At 42.7% G+C, this 21,391-nt stretch overlaps 1 protein-coding gene across 1 annotated transcript in view; it reads left to right on the forward strand.

Moving 5' to 3' along the window:
* Positions 1–18,089: 18,089 nt before the first annotated feature.
* Positions 18,090–21,391, forward strand: part of LOC128442771 (forkhead box protein J3) — a 45,321-nt gene continuing 42,019 nt past the window's right edge. The window contains exon 1 of the mRNA XM_053425345.1: positions 18,090–18,452. Within this exon, the coding sequence (XP_053281320.1) occupies positions 18,090–18,452 (363 nt within the window). The remainder of the gene's footprint in view (positions 18,453–21,391) is intronic.

The raw sequence follows: 21,391 nt of genomic DNA on the forward strand, positions 1-21,391 counted from the left end.
CGGGGTCTGCTCCCACAATGAAATGTAAGGAGGCGCGCGAGCCAATCGATTCGTGTCGAAGCCGCCGTCGTCTACACAGCGACGTGGAAGGCGTGGGCGAGCCGCGGCCCCGCCGGCCAATGAGGAGCGTGGAAGCCGGGGAGAACGGGGGCGGGGCCTGGCGGAGGAGGGCGCGCGGAGGGGTGCGTGAATGTCGGTGCACGGCGGCGGCAGAGTCTGCAGTGCGCACGAGACCGCGCACTTTCCGAACCGGTTCAGACCAGACGGTGCGGGCAGGTTTAGTGAAAACCGACAGTGCTGTCTCCATGCTGGGGAGGCAGGAAATGGAGGAAAGAGCCGGGAACACACACTAGACATGTCCCTGCCTCTTTATATCGGTATATACACAGCCTATGCCCCGTTATGTCTTTATATACACAGTCTATGCTTCTCTTTATATTTATATACACAATATATGGCTTTATATATATTTATATCCACAGTATATGCCTCTTTATATCTTAATAAATACAATTTATGCCTCTTAATATCTGTATATTAACAAGATATGCCTCATTATATCTGTATATTTACAATATATGCATCTTTATATCTTTCTATGCAGAATATATGCCTCTTTATATCTTTATAAATGCAATGTATGCCTCTTTATATATGTATATACACAGTCAATGCCTCTTTTTGTCTCTTTTTAAACAGTCTATGCCTTTTTATATTTATATACACAGTCTATGCCTCTTTATATCTTTATATACACAATATATGCCTCTTTTTACACAGTATTTACCTTGTTGTAGCTTTGTATACAGTCTTTGCATCTTTATATCTTTATATACACAGTCTATGCCCCTAATATCATTATATATACAGTCTATGCCTCTTTATAGATCGTTTTGAACTCTTGATATCATTATATACACAGTCTATGCCTCTTTATATCATTATAAACTAAGTCGATGCCTCTTTTTATCATTATAAACTAAGTCTCTGACTCTTTATATCATTATGAACACAGTCTATGCCTCATTTTATCATTATAAACACAGTCTATTCTTCTTTTTATCATTATAAACTAAGTCTATGCCTCTTTATATCATTAAAAACTAAGTCTTTGCCTCTTTATATCATTATATACACAGTCTATTCCTCTTTATATCATTATAGACACAGTCTATGGCTCGTTATATCATTATAAAAACAGTCTATGCCTCTTTATACAGTATCTTTATATACACAGTCTATGCTCCTCTCTTCTGTTCTCTGTCCCAACAGCTCATGGTAAGTTTCTTTCCTCCAGTGGCAGGAAAACACTTCCACGTGATAATGAGGCGAAATTATGGGAATGACCCACTTCCCTCGCTCTCTTCCCTCCCAGTTCCTGTCAATAAGAGAGCGTGCGATCAGCCTCGAGAGCAAGGATGACTAAGTCATATTTGATTCAGACATTTAACACATGTTTAAGATGCTGAGGCGTCATGATCTCCATCTGCAAATCCATTCAGAAGAAAAGCTGCTGAAAAACTCCTAAACTTCCCTGATAATCATCACGTTAATAAAGTTTTGTCAGTATCACAGTCATCCAGTGGTAGTTTATGTAAATCCAGTGGTGTATTGTGAACAGGGTTGTCTAACAGCTGATTCGGCACAGTTCTGTGGTGCTTACTTCAATGAACATAGGCTAAAATCACACAACTGTCAGCATTGTATTCCACAAAGCATTATGGGAACTGTTTCAAAGCCTTGAGTAAGGGTATTCCACACATAAAAATAAGACAGAAAATGATTGAGCTTACATCATAGTTTTTATGATTATAAGACATTCAAAATATAATACATACAAACAAGCATAACTTCATACAATGAACGCCGCCCCCCCTTATAAATTAGTTATGCTTCCAAAAAAAAAAAAAATTAAGGCAGACGTTAAGTGTTATAAAAGATTTTCAGAAGGCTTTTAAAACACACCAGAGATTGTATTTATTGAATATTACAAAGAAAATAAAAAGTTGCACAACGTACCAAATTTTGATCTCTATCTTTTTATTGCAAATAAAAAAAACTCTCTCATATGTTTATAGTATTTCTATTTTTATTATTACTACATTTTCCCACTGCGTTGCCTCTCATTCGTGTTCCTGTGTGGATCGAGAATTTCCTGAGGATCGATAGAGTAACATCTTATCTTATCTCATCTCTGAGATGAAGCAGAACTGATGGGAATATCTTCTTGAATCTCTCATCTCAAGGGTTTTTATATTTGTGGAACACCAACCATCTCCACCATTGTTTTAAACCTAAACAGCGGCCCAGTAAAACATCAACATCCAGTTCTGTATTGTTCCTTGGGGATCACTGCAGGTTCGTCATGTGAAATCCAACACCAACTTGCCCGGCCTGGTTTCACCATACCAGAGTACGAAAGTGACCCTGATGACCTAGAAATGAGTTATATCACTTCCTCAGAACTTCCTATCGGTAACTCCTGATGTACTTAGATATAATTGGATTACTGTGACCTGGACCCAGAACAAACAGGAGAAAATGCTGCGTGGGTGAATTAACCATTTAAATAGAAGACTTCTGCTACTTTTTATGTGGCATGTGAATATCTTACCTAAGATGTAGGATTGGCGGGATCTTGCTTTTCTTTGTGTCCTGTGTTTCCCTTCTTTGTACCAGGGTCCTATTACTTGCCTCACCTTCACATGTATTTGTACTATGTGCTCCTCTTTATACACAAGCACTCACACACATTGCAAGAATCCTGACCTGCTGAAAAATTCACCCCGATTTAATTTGATAATTCAACATTTGGGATTAAATACACTGAAGAAATCTTGACCGAAAATTCTTCCTAAAAAAACTACCAAACTGTGTGCAAAAAGGTTTGATGTAGCCTACATCTTCAAATGGTGTGTGTGGCAGAGATGTGGCCCAAGGAAGATTCAATTGAATTACTGCTGTGCAATCTTGGATAATGAGTTCATAGATGCAGTCATTTTAGGTTACTGACAAATAACTTAAAAAAAAAAAGGAAAGTTAGTCTGCAGTTGCATGTTAATCTCGGTGTTAATAAGAATGTCCAAAGATATAATGTCTTCAATGCACCACTATTTAATTCTAAATCCCTGGTTTGCTTGATTCTGTTGAGGCTGAACATAAACCACTTAACTTTTCATCAGTATGAATAATACCAAACGTCAAGGTAAACCCTAAAAGCAACTTCTCGACAGCCTCATACATGCAGGGTTTACATCAGATTTACTCTCACAGCAAATGCAACTCCGCGCATGCGCACTCCCGAGAACAAGTGGCGAGCTTTGCGTGTGATCTCGCGAGGCTTGGCCATGCCCCCTCAACATCACAAGACACAGAAGTTTCACAAAACCAACAATTCACATCTCTTCTTAGTGTCGGGTAGTTATTTGTGTCTGTTACTGAACACTATTGAGTTCAGACAATAGTATTTCTTTTAAATAAATAGTGCCATAAAAAATGTAGGAAAATATTTAGGGATAAAAACAAAAGAGAAATACAACTTTTACTAAATGTTTGTACTGCAATTGTCTACATTATAGATTATTATAATTATTGCTAATATTATTATTTGCTTTTTTCCCCAAGAATATGTGGGCATCACACTTACAGACTTTTGTTATGTTTTGTGAAAATTAATATATTAACTAATTATAAATACTGCTGAGCAATAGTTTAGTTACTAATTATTACAACTACCATTACAACATATTTAAATACTAATTATGTGTATTTTTCTATCCAGCCTCCTCCCACTTCTGCGCAGCTCCTCATCCTGACTTTCTTCGGGGTTTCCTTCATCCCATCCGCCTGACGCACTGCAACGTCGTGGAGACACACAGCAGGCTCAAACCGGGCCGAGCCGGTCGCGCGGAGCCAATCATCAGAGAGCAGAGGTTTCTGAATCACACGCATTCCTCTTGATAATCGTCGCGCTCGTCCTCAGAGCACACAGACGAGTTCTACTGCAACACTTCCCTTCTCCCTTCCGGGCGGGGGGGGCACACGAGCACGAGCCACTTCAGAGTTCGCTCTCACTCTGAACATTCAGTGCACGTCTGAGCCAATCCCGTTACAGCTTCTACTATTAAAACCCAACATGCAACTATTGTTACTGTGATGAAGGTATAAACAACACAAAAAACTGGCTTCGGTACGTTTTGGGCTCACAGTAACCACGAGGTGCACAAGCATTTTCATTGTTGTTGGCACTGAGGACCAGCCTCCTCACCAGGGAGGCTGGTCCGGGATGACACACATGAGAAGTTAGGTCCTACCTCAAACACCCACAGGGCATCATTACTTGTTGTTCACAGTTTTTTGAACGGGCTTGATTTAATTAAGGCTGAACAAAGGTAAGTGTACTTTCAAGCTTTCTGTAGTGTTTTTATGTTTTAAACCAGGGGGACACATTGTCTTAGGCTAGAGAGCCCCCTGGTGGTGCATATCCAGAATACACAAATTGATTAAATTCCAAGATTCCACAGTTACTTTTCAGAGACTTAATCTAAACTTTAATAATGAACGAGACCTTTGCTAATAAATAATTATGATTTTCCATGTATTTGTTTAGAAATTATGACCAAAGATTTGTCTTTTTTTGGTGGAGGCGGGCGGGGGGGGGGGGGGGGGGGCTCAACATCACAGTCTGTCTCTTTCAGCCAAAGCCTGTGATTCATAAATAAAATGATATTCAGCGTGGTTGCTCTGCTGTTTTGATCCTCTGTCATCTATTATTTTATATTTCGATTTTATCCACAACTGCAAGTACCTGCTTCATCCAGACGAGTGCAGCACCGGGTTGTTTCTGAGCCCCATACTCATAAAGTGGAGATGGAGACACGTGACCAAGCTAACGTAGTTTGTTCCAAATCTGATTTAATATTGTTTACATATTGGAGGGAATAATACTGTGCTTGAAATATTTTTGTTTGTTGAAAAATGCTCATTTCAAGAATTAAAAAACATATGGATATGTAACTATTAAAAAGCTTACCTGAGAATTGTCCTACAATTTCAACGATTTAAGCTGAAATCTTCTACAGAAGAATATTCATCTTTGCACATACATCATTATGCACAGTGCGGCTCGATCATGCAATGAAGTTAGCTACACACATGTGTTGAGTCAATGGTGACAGTGTGCTTTGAGAAATGTAGAGCCAGTCAGTGAATCCATCTCATCCTCTTCTTTTCATTTGCCTTCATCAAACATCATAAGATGTGTGGCACAGCAAGGCAATTGCAATCAATAGTCGTTTCAAAATGCTTTACATAGAGACGTATATATAAATATATACAACTTCAAAATATGATGTCGTTATGTTTTCCTTTCACTCCGTGAACCATTTCACTTCCTGGACACATGTGCTGGGCACAGAGCTATAACTCCTCAGCAAAGAGTTATGGTAGATAAGAGGGGGTTTTACATTAGCATTGAAGCCAAATGTGTCTGCAGAGATTGAAACCTGGCTTGTGCCACCGCCATGTATTTCCTGTCCTGAGTTTATCTACCGAGATACTTCCAGAAAACTCACATAGTTAACATCAGTCTTCCATGGATTGGATGTATGTGTATGCTTTGTGCTTGATAATCCCAGTAAAAGACTTGTGTCTGACTTTTAGATAAAAATAAGACACAAATTGACGTTTAGTACATTTTGAATTGTTCATAATGGGAAAAGTTAAGTGATTTGTGTTCAGCATCAACTGAATTAAGCAAAACAGGAATTTAGACAGAAACAGCGGTGCATTGAAAACACTGGATGTTGGACATTCTTATTAACACTGGGGTTAACATCTATGTTGCTGCAGTTACTTATTTGTCAGTAACCAGAAGGGACTGCATCTCATTATCCTCATTATCCAAGCTTGCATTGCAACAAAGACACTGCTAAAAAAAAATCATGGGAACACTTAAATATCACAGTACATATAGTTAAATAGGTGAAATGGAGGCAAAAGCAAGACAACAGTTGGTGGCCAAACTGGCCATAGACAGCTGCTCTCTCCTTTTCCTTCCTGACTGACTCTTCTCTAGTTTTGTGTTCTGCTAGTGTCATGTCACTACAGGTAGCATGAGGCGGCACCTGCAGCCTGATCAGGTTGCACAGGTACTCCAGCTCCTCCGGGAAGTCACATCCATACGTGCTGTCGCAGGAAGGTTTGCCCTGTCTCCCAGCACAGTGTCAGGAGCGTGGAGGAAATACCAGGAGACTGGCAGTTTCACACATGGAGAGCTGGACAAGTTCCATAGAAGGGCATCCACCCAGCAGCACGACCGATATTTCCTCCTTTGTGCAAGGAGGAACAGGAGGAGTAACAAAATGACCTCCAGCAGGCTACAGGTGTGCTTGTTTCTGACCAAACCGCCACAAACAGACACCATGAGGCTGGCATGAGGGCCGATGACCTCTAGTGCTGTGCGGTTCCGTGATGAAATCGTCAGATCAATGGTCAGACCTTACACTGGAGCAGTGGGCCTTGGCTTCCTCAAGGTGCAGGACAATGCCCGGTCTCATGTGGCCAGAGTGTGTAGCCAATTCCTGGATGTGGAGGGCAATGATACCATTACTGACCCTCACATTCCCCCTGACCTAAATCCAATTGAGCATCTGTGGGACTTCATGTATCAGTGTATCCGTCGCCACCAAGTACCACCACAGACTGTCCAGGAGCTCACTGACGCCCTGATCCAGGTCTGGGAGCTGAGATGAGATTCACACAACTTGGATCAGCCTTTGATTTAAATTGTTTACTTCCGGTGTGGTGGTGAATCTACATAAGCGAAAAAATCGTAAACATTATTTTTTTTAGCTTTGTCATTGGTCAGTGAGTGAGTGAGTGAGTAGTTAGTTAGTTAGTAAGTTAGTTAGTTAGTTAGTTAGCTGGTTAGTTAGTTAGTTATCAGCGTCATCTGCCTCCATGGGCCTGACTTGGGTTACGTGTTTGGCCTCTTCCCATCTGAGACTCATCTCTCTCAGCTCGGCCTTCACAGTGTGTAACCATATTGTTTTGGGCTGTCCTTGTTTGCCTTTTCCAGGTAGTGTCCATCTTAGTGCATTCTTTGGTATGCGGTTCAGGTCTCATACCACAGTCATTAAATCCGCTGAATTGATTTCTAGCACCACACTCTGGCTCCTAGACTGCTTGTCAAGTCAAAAAATAAAGATAATTTTTTTTAATTAAATTGAATAAATAAAATGAAATAAAATTAAATGAATCCTGTGCAGTCCGCTTTGCGCAGGAAGTGCGCGCTTTGCGCAGGAAGTGTGCAGTCCGCTTCTGCGCATGAGGTAAATACATTTTTTTTATTAAATTAAATTAGAAACCTAAAACACTTTCACATTTCTGCAAATTTTGGTAAGAATTTGTGCATGTTAAAGCCCTCAAAAAGCCAATAAATTTGCCTGAAAATATTAATAATAATCCTTACAATTTCAATAGTACTGTCTGTCAGTGCCTGTGAGTGCTCGGGCACTAATAATTATGATATTAGTATTATATATATATATAATATAATAATTATAACCATTGGCATTATTATAAACGTTGTGTATTTATGGCAGGTATAATTGGGGCATACCTACGCGCTGTCAATATCGAACCTGGGAACTAGTTACATAGATGTGATTTCATGTCTCTCCATTGTGGTGCATGAATTCATCTTCAACGTGATCCGGCTGGCGCTGGAAGTAGTTCCGGCGGCTCAGCAGCGGAGCGGAGCGCTCAGACCCGGAGCTTAGTTCGTGCAGCTGATGAGCTCAGTCAACGGGAGCAGCGGCTCGAGTCCGCCCGTCATGACAGTCGAGTGACCGGGGCAGCGGTCAGTGTGACGCCCGCACAGCTCAGCTCCGTGCCCGCCGCTCGACCCGCAGCGTCCGGACAGCCGCTCCAGCTTTGTGTCTGCGAGGGGGGGATTTTTCTCTTCAAGTGCAGGGACAAGGCGTCTGGAGCTTTTCTGGAGCAGAGTGCCGACAGACAGCCACGAATTGAGCCGGTCCGTGTTCACCTACGACGGTGAGTAGTGTGCGCGGGAGAGGGTGTGAGTGTCGGGCAGGGAGGTTTGTGGTGAGGGAGGATTTACAGACAATGTGCTGCTGGAAACCAGCGGCGTTGACTTGATGGCGCTATGGTAAGTTCGCTGCCTGTCACTAAATGCATGCCCCCCCCCCCACACACACACACACATACACTGGAGCATTCGTCTTCAACACAGCTGTCACATGAAGTCGACTTGTATGATCGTAAGTTTGAGTAAAGCTCCGTTAGGGAACAGGCTGTGAATGAAAAAGTGGAGTTATAATGGAGCAGTCATCCAAAGTAGTGAGTTGTGCTGGACGCGGAAATATGCACGAGCAGCGGCGTGCACAGAGTGGAAACACTTCCCAAGTGATGACAGTGCTGGGAGCTCAGAGGTTCCTCGTGCACAGTGATGTGCGAGGGCCGTAGTGATTTACCTGCTACATGTGAAACACTAATTTGTGGAGAAGAGAAACGAGTCCACTCACTGTAAAACCGTCTGGATCCGTGGGTTCAACCAACTTTGTGTCACAGCATCAAATGTATTCCAGAGGCCTATGTGTGCGTGTGAATGCATGCAAAGGTGTCATCAACCACTTTGGGCTTTATTTGTTTGTGTATTGTTTTTTTTCTACCTGGAGATGTGCTGTAATTTAAGGGACGTGACATTTTCACTGACTTGTGTATTTAAGACTAATTTAAGTGAGAGTCTTGAGGATTTAAATCAGCAGATTAATATCAAATTGGTTTATTTTTTATTTTTATTAAACTTTAGATAATCCCCCTCCCCCACCCCCAATATAGAAAACACTCAGTGACCCCCCCCCCCCTCACACATGTCCCCTGGAATAATTTGACATGATGATGATTTTTTTTTACATTCCTTAGTTATAAATAAGAATAACACAAGAGAAATGTGTAAAGGTATTTTCTTCATGTCAATGAATCATGATAATTGTAATCGATGAATCTGGAAACTTTTTTCCCTCGTCTGCAGAGTGGGAATGACTCCGGGGTCAAATGACTCCGCGGTAGACACAGGTTTTTATCGGTACCAATGGAAGCACGACACTTTGGTAAATGCGCTAATTTCTTATTTTTCTAGAAGTCTAGAGGCTGACACACTGACGTCATGAAACGCATTGAACATCATGGCATTGGTGCGTAAATAGCCGTGAACGTTTGTGTACTTATTGTTTTTTGCATCTTGGGAAAGACGCGCACAACGATTTTTGTTCTTCATATCATATCAGACAGCGTGGCGAGACAGCTTTCCTGGCTTCCGTGATGTCAGGCCTGACTTACTGGGGGGGGGTGGGGGGTATGGAAAGGCAAACACCTCTACTGTTTTTGGATAAGCAGTTCACCCGCATTTTTAAAAAACCTTTGTGTACCCGTTAATTTTGGTGTAAACAAGGTATTAATCCTTCTCCTCCAGTAGAAGCAGAGATGTGGATGGTGCAGTCGTTCTCGGAGGCGATGGATTCGTTTTCCATACAGGCCGCCTCAAATGGACCAGTGTGGTGTCTCTTTCTACAAAAGAGACCTGGACATGAACGGTGGCTGTCTTGCACTGTAAAGGAGTCCTTATCTTTCATCCTGCTGCAGTGTGGGGAGCTGGCGAGCACTATACAATTTCATCTCTCAGAAAAACACACAGGCAAGGGGGAGGCGTTAGAGTGTGTATGTGTGTGTGTGTGTGTGTGTGTGTACGAGAGGCAGAGGAAGTAAGTGTTTGAGAGAGAGCCCCCTGCTCCTGATTTGGATGCACCTCTAATTCCTATCAAGATGAGAGCTGTCTGAACAGATTTCTCTCATCGTTATTTGCTCTGAGATTTACTTGCGCTTGTAAATGGTGTTGATTGAGGGTAATTTGGCTTTTTAATTGCCGAACAGCTGCCACACTCGCTGCTGATTGCCATTGTAGACTTTCTCAGTAGATCACTCATAGACCCCTAAATGCCTCATTAAACCGTTACGCCGAATCGCATGAAACGCGGAGAGAAGGAACTCTCATAATGTTTTACTGATTTGTGTTTTATCATCGGAAAGGTCGTCGTTATTAATGCCAATGTCAGCAAATGGGGTGCCAAGGAGTCGGGTGTAGTAATGACTTTTTGAAAGTTGAATTAAGGGCTATTTGTGGATACACTACATGCGTCCCGGTTTCTTTGATAAAGAGGGACTCCGTATGCCAGTATGTGAATCAGTCATGGCTGTCAAGATTTTATGTGGTCGGCCTGCATATTTATTATGACTTGTAATATATTCCCTTTTGTGCGACTTCAAAAGTAATGCTGGGCAGCCAGACTTTTTTCCTGTGTCTGTCGAGGACGATTTGCCACCCAATTAAAAACACCACCGAGTCAAGGCACTTATCTCGGTGCAAAAATGTGTTTAGCAGTTAGATAACAAGTTGTAAATAAAACATATGGTAAAGTTGTTAGTAGAGCCCTGCAGATATGGATTTTTGAGAGCCGACACTGATATTTCCGATACCGATCATAGACTGTGACTGTATATAAATATGGACAACATGATTCCTCACCAAATGTGAATCTAAAGTGCATGAGTCACCAGCAGGTGGCTGGCAGCAGTATAGGTCATAAATACTGCCTCCTCCATGTTAGCAGTCTCGGAGATGGGACATGTACCAAACCCAATTTTTTTGGGGGGGTTTCTGTGATTTGAGGTAGTTCTTAACACAGTGATGTTTGATAAAGGGCTAATTTTACAGTATAGATATGTTGTTATAAAAACACAATGAAACCTCATGATTCACAGCAGAGACCGACTTGTGATTGGTCGAGCATATGCATCGAGGGTACCTTGCTACCACTTTTTATATACAGTCTACCAATATATGGGCTGAAATAATATAATGTATAATATGATATATAAAAATTGTCAATGATTCTGAAGTTGTCGTTATCAAACCCTCATGACAGCGAAATGTGATAGAGGTTTGGTATTTTTCAGTTTCAAACATAAACTTTATTATAAGCAACTGTAAATATAAAGAAAACACAAATACAACCAAATATAGAAAGCTTGAATTAAGAAAATAAACTCTAAAATGTGAACATAAATGCACATCTTCTGTCTGTAAGTCATGTCCGTGAAAGGCTCAGCTGATTTCATCGATTAAATTGTTTGGGGCGCTGTAGTTGATAGTTTTAATATTTGTGTTCAGGTTCATACAGAATCACAATCCCACGATCTTTGTTTCTCTGTTGTTCACACGTTCATGTAATTGAAAAACCCAGCATGTGTCGTTCCGATGTCTTTTCTTGCAGCTCATTAGGTAAAAAAAAAAGGTCTCTTCGACATGCTGTGCAGAAGCTGTTGGGCTGTCGTAACAGCACCATTGACCCCCATTGGTTTAATCCTGGAAGTATTCGTTCAACTGACAAAAACAAATCCCCTGAACATGCTCATGCAGAATATGCTTTTAGCAACCATCATCCTCTTCAGTTGTACGGACCGACGCCGGGGAGCCGTCTCCTGCTCTCCATCCTGAGCACTTCCACTGTAGCACCTGTCTGTAAAAACCTTTCAAAGATGGCAGGAGAAGGTCTCCTTTGCTCCCCTCTAATCCGGCGCTGCAATTATCAGGCCACCGCGACATTACCAGGTCTTCAGGTCGTTTCAATTACCTCGTGTCACATCAATAATCAGCAATAACCATCACTTAGACAATGTGATTATTGAAATGACCCTGATAGTCAAAGTCGTTCCCACACCGCTGCAAAGTGAGTGGACGTGAAAACCTTTGTCCCCGCAGACCGTTCATCAGCTGCTACCTGTGCACCGTACTAACACCTCCATCATTAGGTGAGAAAGTGAATGCATTACAGCGGACTTCCTCCCGTTTTAAGTGCCTTTAAGTTGTCTGAGTGCTCCCAGTCGCCGGGATTTTTGTCTCATCCCCAGGAAAGTACACCTAATTTGAATTCAAATGCAGCACATCCTTTTATCTTGTCAAAATCCTCTTTGATTCTGTTTGGAAAGCACAGCGATGGTTTTGAAAGGGAGAGATGTAAAAGATGAGATGGAGGAGGGGTGGTGGTGGTGGTGGTGGGGGGGGGGGGGGGGGTGATCACTTTTAAAAGGCCTTCATTGGGATTGAACTCCACAACGGTGCTGCCGGCGACAAGGGTTCACTGCGAAAGCCTCCGTTGTGAACCTGATGTAAAAACCTCTGTCTTACAAAAGCCGAGTGTTGTTGTACTCTACTGGTTATTTTTTAATGAGTCACAATTGTGAGCCAATTTGCATGTAAAACAAGGTAATTATAAACAAGCATCAAAAAGCTGTAATACTGTACTTCTAAAAAATGTAAATTACTCTCCATTATAAAGCGCAACAAAAATCTAAGCCATGCCTCCGAGCCAGGGCCTCTAGGTTTTGGATGCTCGCTTCCATTATTAATGCTATTCACAAGCCAAACTTTTTAGGTTGGTGCAGTTGGGCGCTTTAATCTATTTCTTGCTGTAAATTAATGAATTTTTAAAGAGGACTAGTCCTTGCTGAATAGTGCTGGATGTGGGAATGCAGCTTGAGTCGCGGTGACGCAGTGCTGTAGCCCCTTTACTGTGCAAAGTGTGAGTTCACAAACAGCCTCCCATCTCTCTCCTGGGACTTCTCGTTGGGGGAGTTTGGCGAAATGCTGCACTCCTATGTTTTATTTATGACAAAATATGCCTTTTTAACTTTGCCGTTGTCAGAATCTGGAATTGTGATAGCTTTTACCTTGTCGGCGGTGGTAAGTCTTCTGGGTCGCTAACTCCCTATACCTTGGCAGATGTTTTCAGGTGTTATGTTCTGTGTGGGCTTAGCGAGTTAATATTTTATTCCAGGCCCTCGGGGATTCTGTGGAACCGACTGATTTTCTTGCCTTCTTTCAATCAGATTTTCTTTCAGACCTGAGGAAAATGGTGTGAATCAGTACATTCTGTTACAGTTGAGATGTCACTGAATTGACTCGGTGGACGTGGGCCAGCAGACAAGCCCCCGGAGAAAGTGCTGCTCTGTCATGGATATATTATTATCCTCTCTTTTTAGTACTCTTTTTTTACTTCTAAATATTTCTTTCAGAAAATTGTTTGCCTGACCACTTGCTTTTACGGACTAAGTCCACAAAATGTGTTTCCGTTTGAAACGGTGCATTACATCGATGTCTCTGCAGGTCTTCTTTAAAAATATGACGGTATCAAACGATAATTGCTTAACCCGGCTCCATTGAGAGATGAGCAAGCAGCCTCTATAAGGGCAGCTGATTTGCCTTGATATCTTATAATTGAACCTTTTCATCGGTATGTTTTCTGGTGCTGAAGCAGAAAGTAATTAAGACATTCAATACTACTTTTTGGACCTTTTCCTCCTTCCTTTTCAATAGCTCACACTTCTAGACATGACAGCACTCAGTGCGCCGACAGACTTTCTTTTGACACATTAGCCTTCCCCTCACCGAGGCAGTTCCTCCCAGAAACCCCCTCTGCTCGGCACACTCCGGGTGGGTATTTTGTCATTACTTCATTTTCCTCTGAAAATATTTTGATGCCTCTTTCCTTTGCACTCCCAAACCCAGCCTCCTCTCGCCCATCCCCCCGTCTTTCCATTCAAAGTTCTCTATTAAAATGCAGAACTGTAAAGCCCCTCTCTCAGTCTAAAAGCCTGCTAGCAGCAGGGGACTGTTGGTTGTTAGTGATGCACACAGCTGAGTGTGTGCATCACATCCACAAAGTCTAATGGGTGAATACATTCAATCACACACAGACCCTCAACTCTTTTAAAGGGACAATGTTCCAAGTCATGAAAAGCTCTGTCCGCAGTGCGGAGAGTGATGTATTTAAATTCTTTGTAGGAGAAAGATTTCCTGTTCACAAAAGGGCAAATTTTGGCTCCTCTATTTTTTTTCATTGAATTTTACGCTTTTAATCTTCTATGGAAGTGTCGGCTAATCTCTAACAACTCTCTAGTTACTAAAGCTAACTTTTTACATGCTTTAAAAGATGTCAGATTGGGAACTTCCTTTGATACCGTGTGATACTAGTCAAATATCTATCTCTACAGATATATGCTACACGCATTCCCACTATTAAATGAAAAACTGCTTCCCTGTATGATCAGCTGCCATAATATCCCCTCTACACTACATTTATTCCTATTGAAGTACAGCTCTCTGAAATGTCAGTGAAGTTTTCTGATCATTGAACCGAAGCTGAATCTTGTTTCTTAGGTATTATATGGGTTTGTTAGTGCAGGAGCCCCCAGTCAATGCATTAGAATTAGTTTATGTTCTGCCCTGCAACAAAGAAATCCTGTGTCAGGGAGGGTGCCATTAAATGTCCAGTATCCGTTTAGTTTTATTTCTAAATATGAAGATAATTGTTTATTTTTATTCTTTTGTTATAATTATATCATAGAATAATGACATGTATCTGGTAATTGGTTTTCTTAACAAATTGCAGGCACCTATTTAGAATTTTAATTGCTGTCATAACATCAGTTAACTAGAATGACACTCAGAGTGCAAACCTCAGCCAAGTCCCTATAAATGTAATCCTCTGGAGGATTCACCACAATCGAATGGGCGTGTTGATGGAGGTTCAACACAGACAAAAAAATAAACAGAATACAAATATTGCAGGATGGAGAAGAGGTGCCGTACACATAGAGGACACCAACGCAAATGTCTGGAAAGATGATGAGATTTAAGAGTTTTTGGTGATTCAGGCAGACGCCACTTTCAAGATTCTATTTATTGTCATACACATAAAAAACAAAATTTTGTGTCTCACAAGCAGGAACAGTGCAATCAAAAATAGGAAAAGACAGCAATAAATTATATTTAAAAGATTATAAAAGCCAATGTTAAAGGTATATTGAAATTCTTATACACATCAATATGATAGTTGCATTGTCCCTTTCAAAGTGCTTTTTATGTCAGGTAACTTCTTTTTATATTTTGAAAATGGCAACACAACCCGACACAGGGACTGGGGTAGAAACTTACCCTTCTTGGTGGAGGTAATTATAAAAAGGGACATAATTTAATGAATGGGTGGAAAAAACTAAATACAGTTTGGATGTTTAAATCAATAGTAGATATAATCCTAACATTGTACAAACTGTGCTGTATTGTAACATCAAGGCACTACTTCCTTGAAATGGCTGAAAAGGGATTTCTAATGCTATACCACTTCTGATACTGTTGTTATGATGGAGTACGATGTCGTCAACTCTAGGCTACGTAAGTGGAGTATGACGACCGACCACATGGATGCTCCAAGTCCTATTTAATTTGCCTGACATGTACAACGTGAAGTGAACGAACATCAGCACCGACTAAACTACACAGATGACATTGGCCTATCGCTGTGCCTATATACTCTGATAACCATGAACAATTACCGGACAGGAATAAACAGCCTTTTCCGGGAAAGCACGCAGCCCTCAGTTTAGAGAGCGTAGCACTCAAGGAGCTATGCATATAGTACAATGGATTCCTGTAGAAAACTGATTGCCCTACGATAAGAAGTGGTATACTACAAGCTGTCTTCCCTGCAGTCATCATTTCTCTCCCCTGATACCACTCGGGCCTCTGAGGCGGATGCGAAACACAGCAGACACCAGAAAACAAAAGAGACTATGGCGAGGTTAGCCCAGTCACCCTGGGACCAGTTGACTGAGTCGACTAGGTAATTGGTTGCGTCTACCCGCCCAGCGGGGCTCCCATCCCCAGAAGCCGAAGTCAAGCTCCTCCTCTTCTTTCTCTGCTCTGTTCTATTACTCATCATCCCAACGGCTCGCCAGGCTACCAGTGCAAAGCTACACCGTGCCGCCATGCAGCCAGCCCACGCTTTCAAACTTCTCAACAGAAGCAGCAATGGCAGCACAGCAGGTTGGGGCTTGTGGCAGGATGATTTGCAGCTTGTGCCTCCATTTTAATGAGGGGAAAATAAGTACTTGTTGTTCTGTGTCTTGTGTGTCACCACCCCCATCCCCAACTACCCACCACCACTACAACGAGCAATGTTACCTTCCCTTTAGCGAAAAACAAAGGTGCACTAATTAAGATGGCTTCCTGGGATTTGGAAGAGGGGGTGGGGGTTTGGTGAGGTTTCTCCCACAGTGGCATGGCCTTGAGGAGGAGATGGGGGTGATGTTGTGAAAGAGGCCTCATTGGGTATGTCTCTTCTCTCGATTCCTCTTCTTTTCCTGTTGTCCCTCTCCCTGGCTTGTTTGGCGCGTTGAGTCTGCTGCTAGAAATTAGTTTTTTTCGACTTGTAATTAAGCAAGGTTTTTTCTTTTTACAGTAGCGTATTTTTTCCCTTCTTTGTTTTCATCCTGGTGTACTGGACTCTCCAGGGGAATTTGTGGAAAGAGAGACAGTGAGGGGGGGGGGGGGGGGTTGTTCCTCCTGGTAAGCAGACTCATTGATGTTCTCCCACCTTGATTATATACAGTGAGCATGAATGGAAAATGCGTGGGCCAATAGAGTCTTTGTTGTTCAAGGACACCTGAAGGTTACTGTATGCGATGATAGATGTAGGTCTCGATGTAGATTTAGTGTGAGGCTAAAATCATCCAGTTATTTTTTACTGTTCACTTACCTTCACCATCACTTTGTCTTGAGGCTTGAGCAAAACCCATCGGTTTACCTGCTTTTCCTAGAATGTATTATGTTCTTTGTCTTCTGGAAGCACTGGCCACTAAAGGAGTGCAATTTTCTTTGTGTGGTAGTGATGAGTAACATTTACACAACATTATCAGCCCAGTAGTGACAGATGTACAAATGTTCTGTGACTGAGTGAAGTTCAAGAACAATTGGTGAGTAATTTCTCTCACCAAAACTCCCAATTGTCTTTGTTTTGTCCCGAGTTTGCAATTGCAACTAAAAAGTTCACCGACAATCTAAAAATAGCTACCAATTGAAAATATTCAGGCTTCTTGAGTCTCTTCATTGTTTGTGTCTGTCTGAGAAGGATGCGAGTGTTGTGTGTGTGTGTGTGTGTGTGTGTGTGTGTGTGTGTGGGGGGGGGGTATATATTGGGGTGAACTAGACGTTGGGAGTCAGAGAATGGGAACTAGACATTCGGAGGGGTGGGGGGGACAGGGGGGGTTACATGGAGAGGGAAAGGGGACGAGTCTTTCAGCTCCTCCAGAGGGTTGGAATTCCTCTCGAGCTGTTCCCCCCATTTGGCAGGCACTTGTGAAAACAATTCCCCAGCTTTTAGTCACTCCGCAGATCCAATTGCCATTTCCACTTTGGAGGGATCGAGAGTGAGAGGCAATCCAGATAGACGGGGAACAGAGAGAGAAAGAGAGAAGAGTTTTAATCGGGTTGGACAGATGCCGAGGCCAGTTGAGCGGTTGCGTGATATTAATATCTCATGAAGGCAGTCTGGCAGAGCAAGCTCATCGTCTTGTGTGGTTTTTCTCTGTTTGTGTGTTGCAGCAGCGGCCATTGCAGTGGCTAAATGAAGAACTTGTGAACATGCACGAGGCAAGGACTCTCGGTTTCACTTCGGTGACTTGCCCAGATGCGCTGGCCCAAAGAAAGATGGAAAGGAATGGGAAAAGTAAGACACTAAAACACATACCTCGCACCCCATACTGCTTTGCCTCCCATTGTGTAATTAATGGAATAAAACCGTTTGTTTCAACCTGCTTCGTCTCCACAGCTCACATTGTAGATCATGTTATGTGCATTGTTGAAGATCAAGGGATGAACATGCCAAAATATTTAGTTTCCCATTATGCAAAGCTAGACTGTGTGTGGAAAATAATGTGCAAGTTAACATCTGTGTGCTTCTGCCAAATCTGCTTTCTGCTCCAGCTAAAGAAGATGAATAGACGTAGTAAACAAACCTCCTGCTCCTTCCAGACTTGAGCCAAGGCTGCTGCACAGCACCCATTCAGTGAGCCAAAAGTAGATCCTGCACACGCCACGTTGCTGAGCCTTTCACCCGTCCTCCTTTTGAACGCCCCCAACCCCCATCCCCCCCAACCGACCTACAAACACCATGACCTCTGAGCTGGAGAGCAGCCTGACCTCAATGGACTGGCTCCCCCAGTTGAGCATGAGGGCAGCCATCCAGAAGGCGGACACGGGACACCACCTCAGCCACCATCACGGCCACCTCCACCACCACGGTCACCATCACGGGCAAGGGCCTGGCAAAAAAATCGTTCATCTGGACCCGGGGACGACGCTGGACCAGGAGGAGGCTGCACAGCACAGAGATGGCAAACCGCCCTACAGCTACGCCAGTCTCATCACCTTCGCCATCAATGGCTCGCCGCGCAAACGGATGACCCTCAGTGAGATCTATCAGTGGATCTGTGACAACTTCCCCTACTACCGAGAGGCGGGCAGCGGCTGGAAGGTAAGACCAGAGCAACTATGTGATTTGGGTCTTACTCATTAGGTTTGGGTTCTGATAGCTGGTTCCACCGTGAGTCTGATTCCAGGACGACTTAAGAGATGTATTAACCAAAAACACAACACTGTCTTATATCTCTCCTCACTATTTTATGTTAGGAAATAGCAATGTGCAAAACCTTCATATATTGCAGTCTTCCCTTTTTTTCATTGGTGTTGACCTCCAGTTTTGGAGGTGGTAGCTCATAATTAACTGAAAACTACAGAAGATGTGCCAAATTGAATTTGTGAGCACAATTATTTCAATACTTCATCCTTCTCATCTTCATTTTCAAGTCTTAGCTACTCGTGATGGTTCTCTAACCTCCTACCCGACAAAAGCTTATTGTAGATCTCCCTCGAATCCTTGAGTTAAGTTTTTAATCATTTTCAAATATTAAAAGCTCAACCTAGATTTGATAAAAGAAATCTTACCTCACACCGGATTAAAATTTGTATAAAACATAATCAATCCCCTCACCCTGTTGGTAGTCCTCAAAATGCAATAATCAGATCCTGTGGTTGCCTCGAAGAGCACAGACACCTTTTAGTGAACCAGGAATGATTGACAGGTGCATTTCGTCTCATTCAGACGACATTATTAAATCCTTATGTAAATGGAGCTATGCAAATCCCGGCTAATATGAGCAGAAAGGTGGCTCTGTTATTGGAGACAAATGAACAGATCCCTATGGATGTGTCTTGGGGATTCTCTACCTTATTAGTGAAGAAGGGGATGGATATAGTCCCTCCACTGACACATTGAAAAGGCTGTCTGCAAACTATCACCCTATTCATCTCTCTGAGAGCGGGAATTTTTTTTCTTCTTCTCTCATTATTTCTCACTCTTTCACTCTATCTTCATCTCCCAAGCACTTGCACTCCACCACCACCACCATCGCCGCCACCATCTCCCCCCACATCTCTCCTTCACTCTCTTACTCACTCACTCCTCTCCTCTCTTCTTCTTTCCCTTTTCATGAACCTGCGTTTGTTCCCCTGTCTATAATCTTCAACGCAGCATTCCCTAAGCGGAGATGCACGCCAGAAATGGAGACAAAAAGGTTACGATACAAGCCAGGTTGTGTTGGCAGAGCTCCTTTACCTGCATGTGGGATTCAATCAATTAGCTTTCTGAGAGACGATGGGGGTTATTTAGACCATTCAGGCTTTCCTTCACTACGGTTCATGGCTGCCTCTTTCCTTCTGGTTGTGTTTGGGTGCCAGGATGTGTTTGTTTCCCATAATTGTACCTTTAAATTCAATGTGTAGTTCTAACAACATCAGTAACGCACCACTCTGATGGCCTTCATGTTTCATTTTCACGTGTTCAGTCTCTATGATATCAGTGCAGGGAGTTCATTGCAAGATACTTAACTCAAAGTTGTCTTACTTTCAACTTAAACTTGATTTATGCTCAACGTTCCTGGACCAATTTGCGTTTTCATTTTGTCTGGTGGTGCTACTCCCAACTTTTTTTATCTTGACATGCACAGCGTGTCTGTGACCCCAGCATCGAGATTCCCAGGGAGCTTTGGAAGGGAGATTGCTTGTACTGTTAGTAAAGACATGGCATTCTGCTGGAAACTATGGAAAAAGACACGGCTGTCGAGGCAAAGAAGCGTTTGCAAGCTCACTGCTCCTGATGGAAACGATTCAATGCCAAAACGGCTTCTGGTTGTGTTTCTTCTTCATGGTCTTTTTCTGGTGGTGTGGTGTTATTTTTCTCAGTGGCGACACCTATCATGAAGAATAGGACTCCAGAGGGTCACGGCACCTCGAGTGTGTACGAAAGGGAAATATGTCATGTCAACGCCATTGTGCATGCAATAGCCAATCAGTTTTTTTTAGCTTTGTGAGTGAATAGCATCCAATACCCTCATCATTTAAAAATATAATGCAAATGTCAAATTTTTTAAAGGGAAAAACGTAGTAACTGCCATTACATCTTTGGATTACATTTTTTTTCAAACTCTACAAGACTCTAAGATACTCGGAAATATGCTAGTTTAGTTTGTCTTTATTTCTACATTGAGATTGTTACATGGTATAATACAGGGTTGCACATTTGTGCGGCGAAGACTCATCTTCACAGCCACTGACCTGTTTATAAACTATAACAAATTGAACAATCTGCATTATTTCAAGGTAAAGCTCCACTCATATTTCTGTAATTGTCTCTGATAAAAGGCTGCAGACGTTCTCTTCCTCGATGACCCGACCAAACACACTAAACACAGTGGGGCTTGTTTAATACCAGCCATGGCCATCACGGGGAAAGTTACATAAGTCTGGTTCATTCCAGTTCAGGTGATTGCTGTCAGCTGTACACAGTGGGACGCAGGCATAGAGGTTGTGTGGCTGCCATGTTCTGCAGACATGCTGGACTCACACATGCACATGCTGCAAAGTATACTCTTTGAAATGTGTTTTCTAAATGTGAAGACTCAAGGTGAAGCACTTGAGCTTTTAGAAAAACATCTCATACGTGGTATGGTGCGCGGCTTCCTTCACCCTCTGCCACACATACACGCGCACGCCCATACACACACACAAGCTCGTACACCAGCAGAGACTCCCACTCAGGTAGGCAGTGTACGTGTGCAGTCTACAGATTACACACTGGGAGCTCAGCAGGAGAGGAGATGAGGGGGGAGACTGTCAGAGAGCAGAGGAGAGTTTTACAACCCAGCACACGCACTCCGTCTGCTCCGTATGATAATGTGAGAGTGCAGGAACAGCAGAGTTGAAACCAGGGCATCACACACACACACACACACATGCAGGCACGCACACACGTATACATCAGATTCCATCCTTAGAAATCACACACATTGGTACGCTGCTCGAACAACATAAGCTCGCTGCATGCGTCTCATCTACACACCAACACGGAGACGCGCG

The sequence above is a fragment of the Pleuronectes platessa genome, chromosome 6, assembly GCF_947347685.1.
Source record: "Pleuronectes platessa chromosome 6, fPlePla1.1, whole genome shotgun sequence".
Classification (NCBI taxonomy): domain Eukaryota; kingdom Metazoa; phylum Chordata; class Actinopteri; order Pleuronectiformes; family Pleuronectidae; genus Pleuronectes; species Pleuronectes platessa.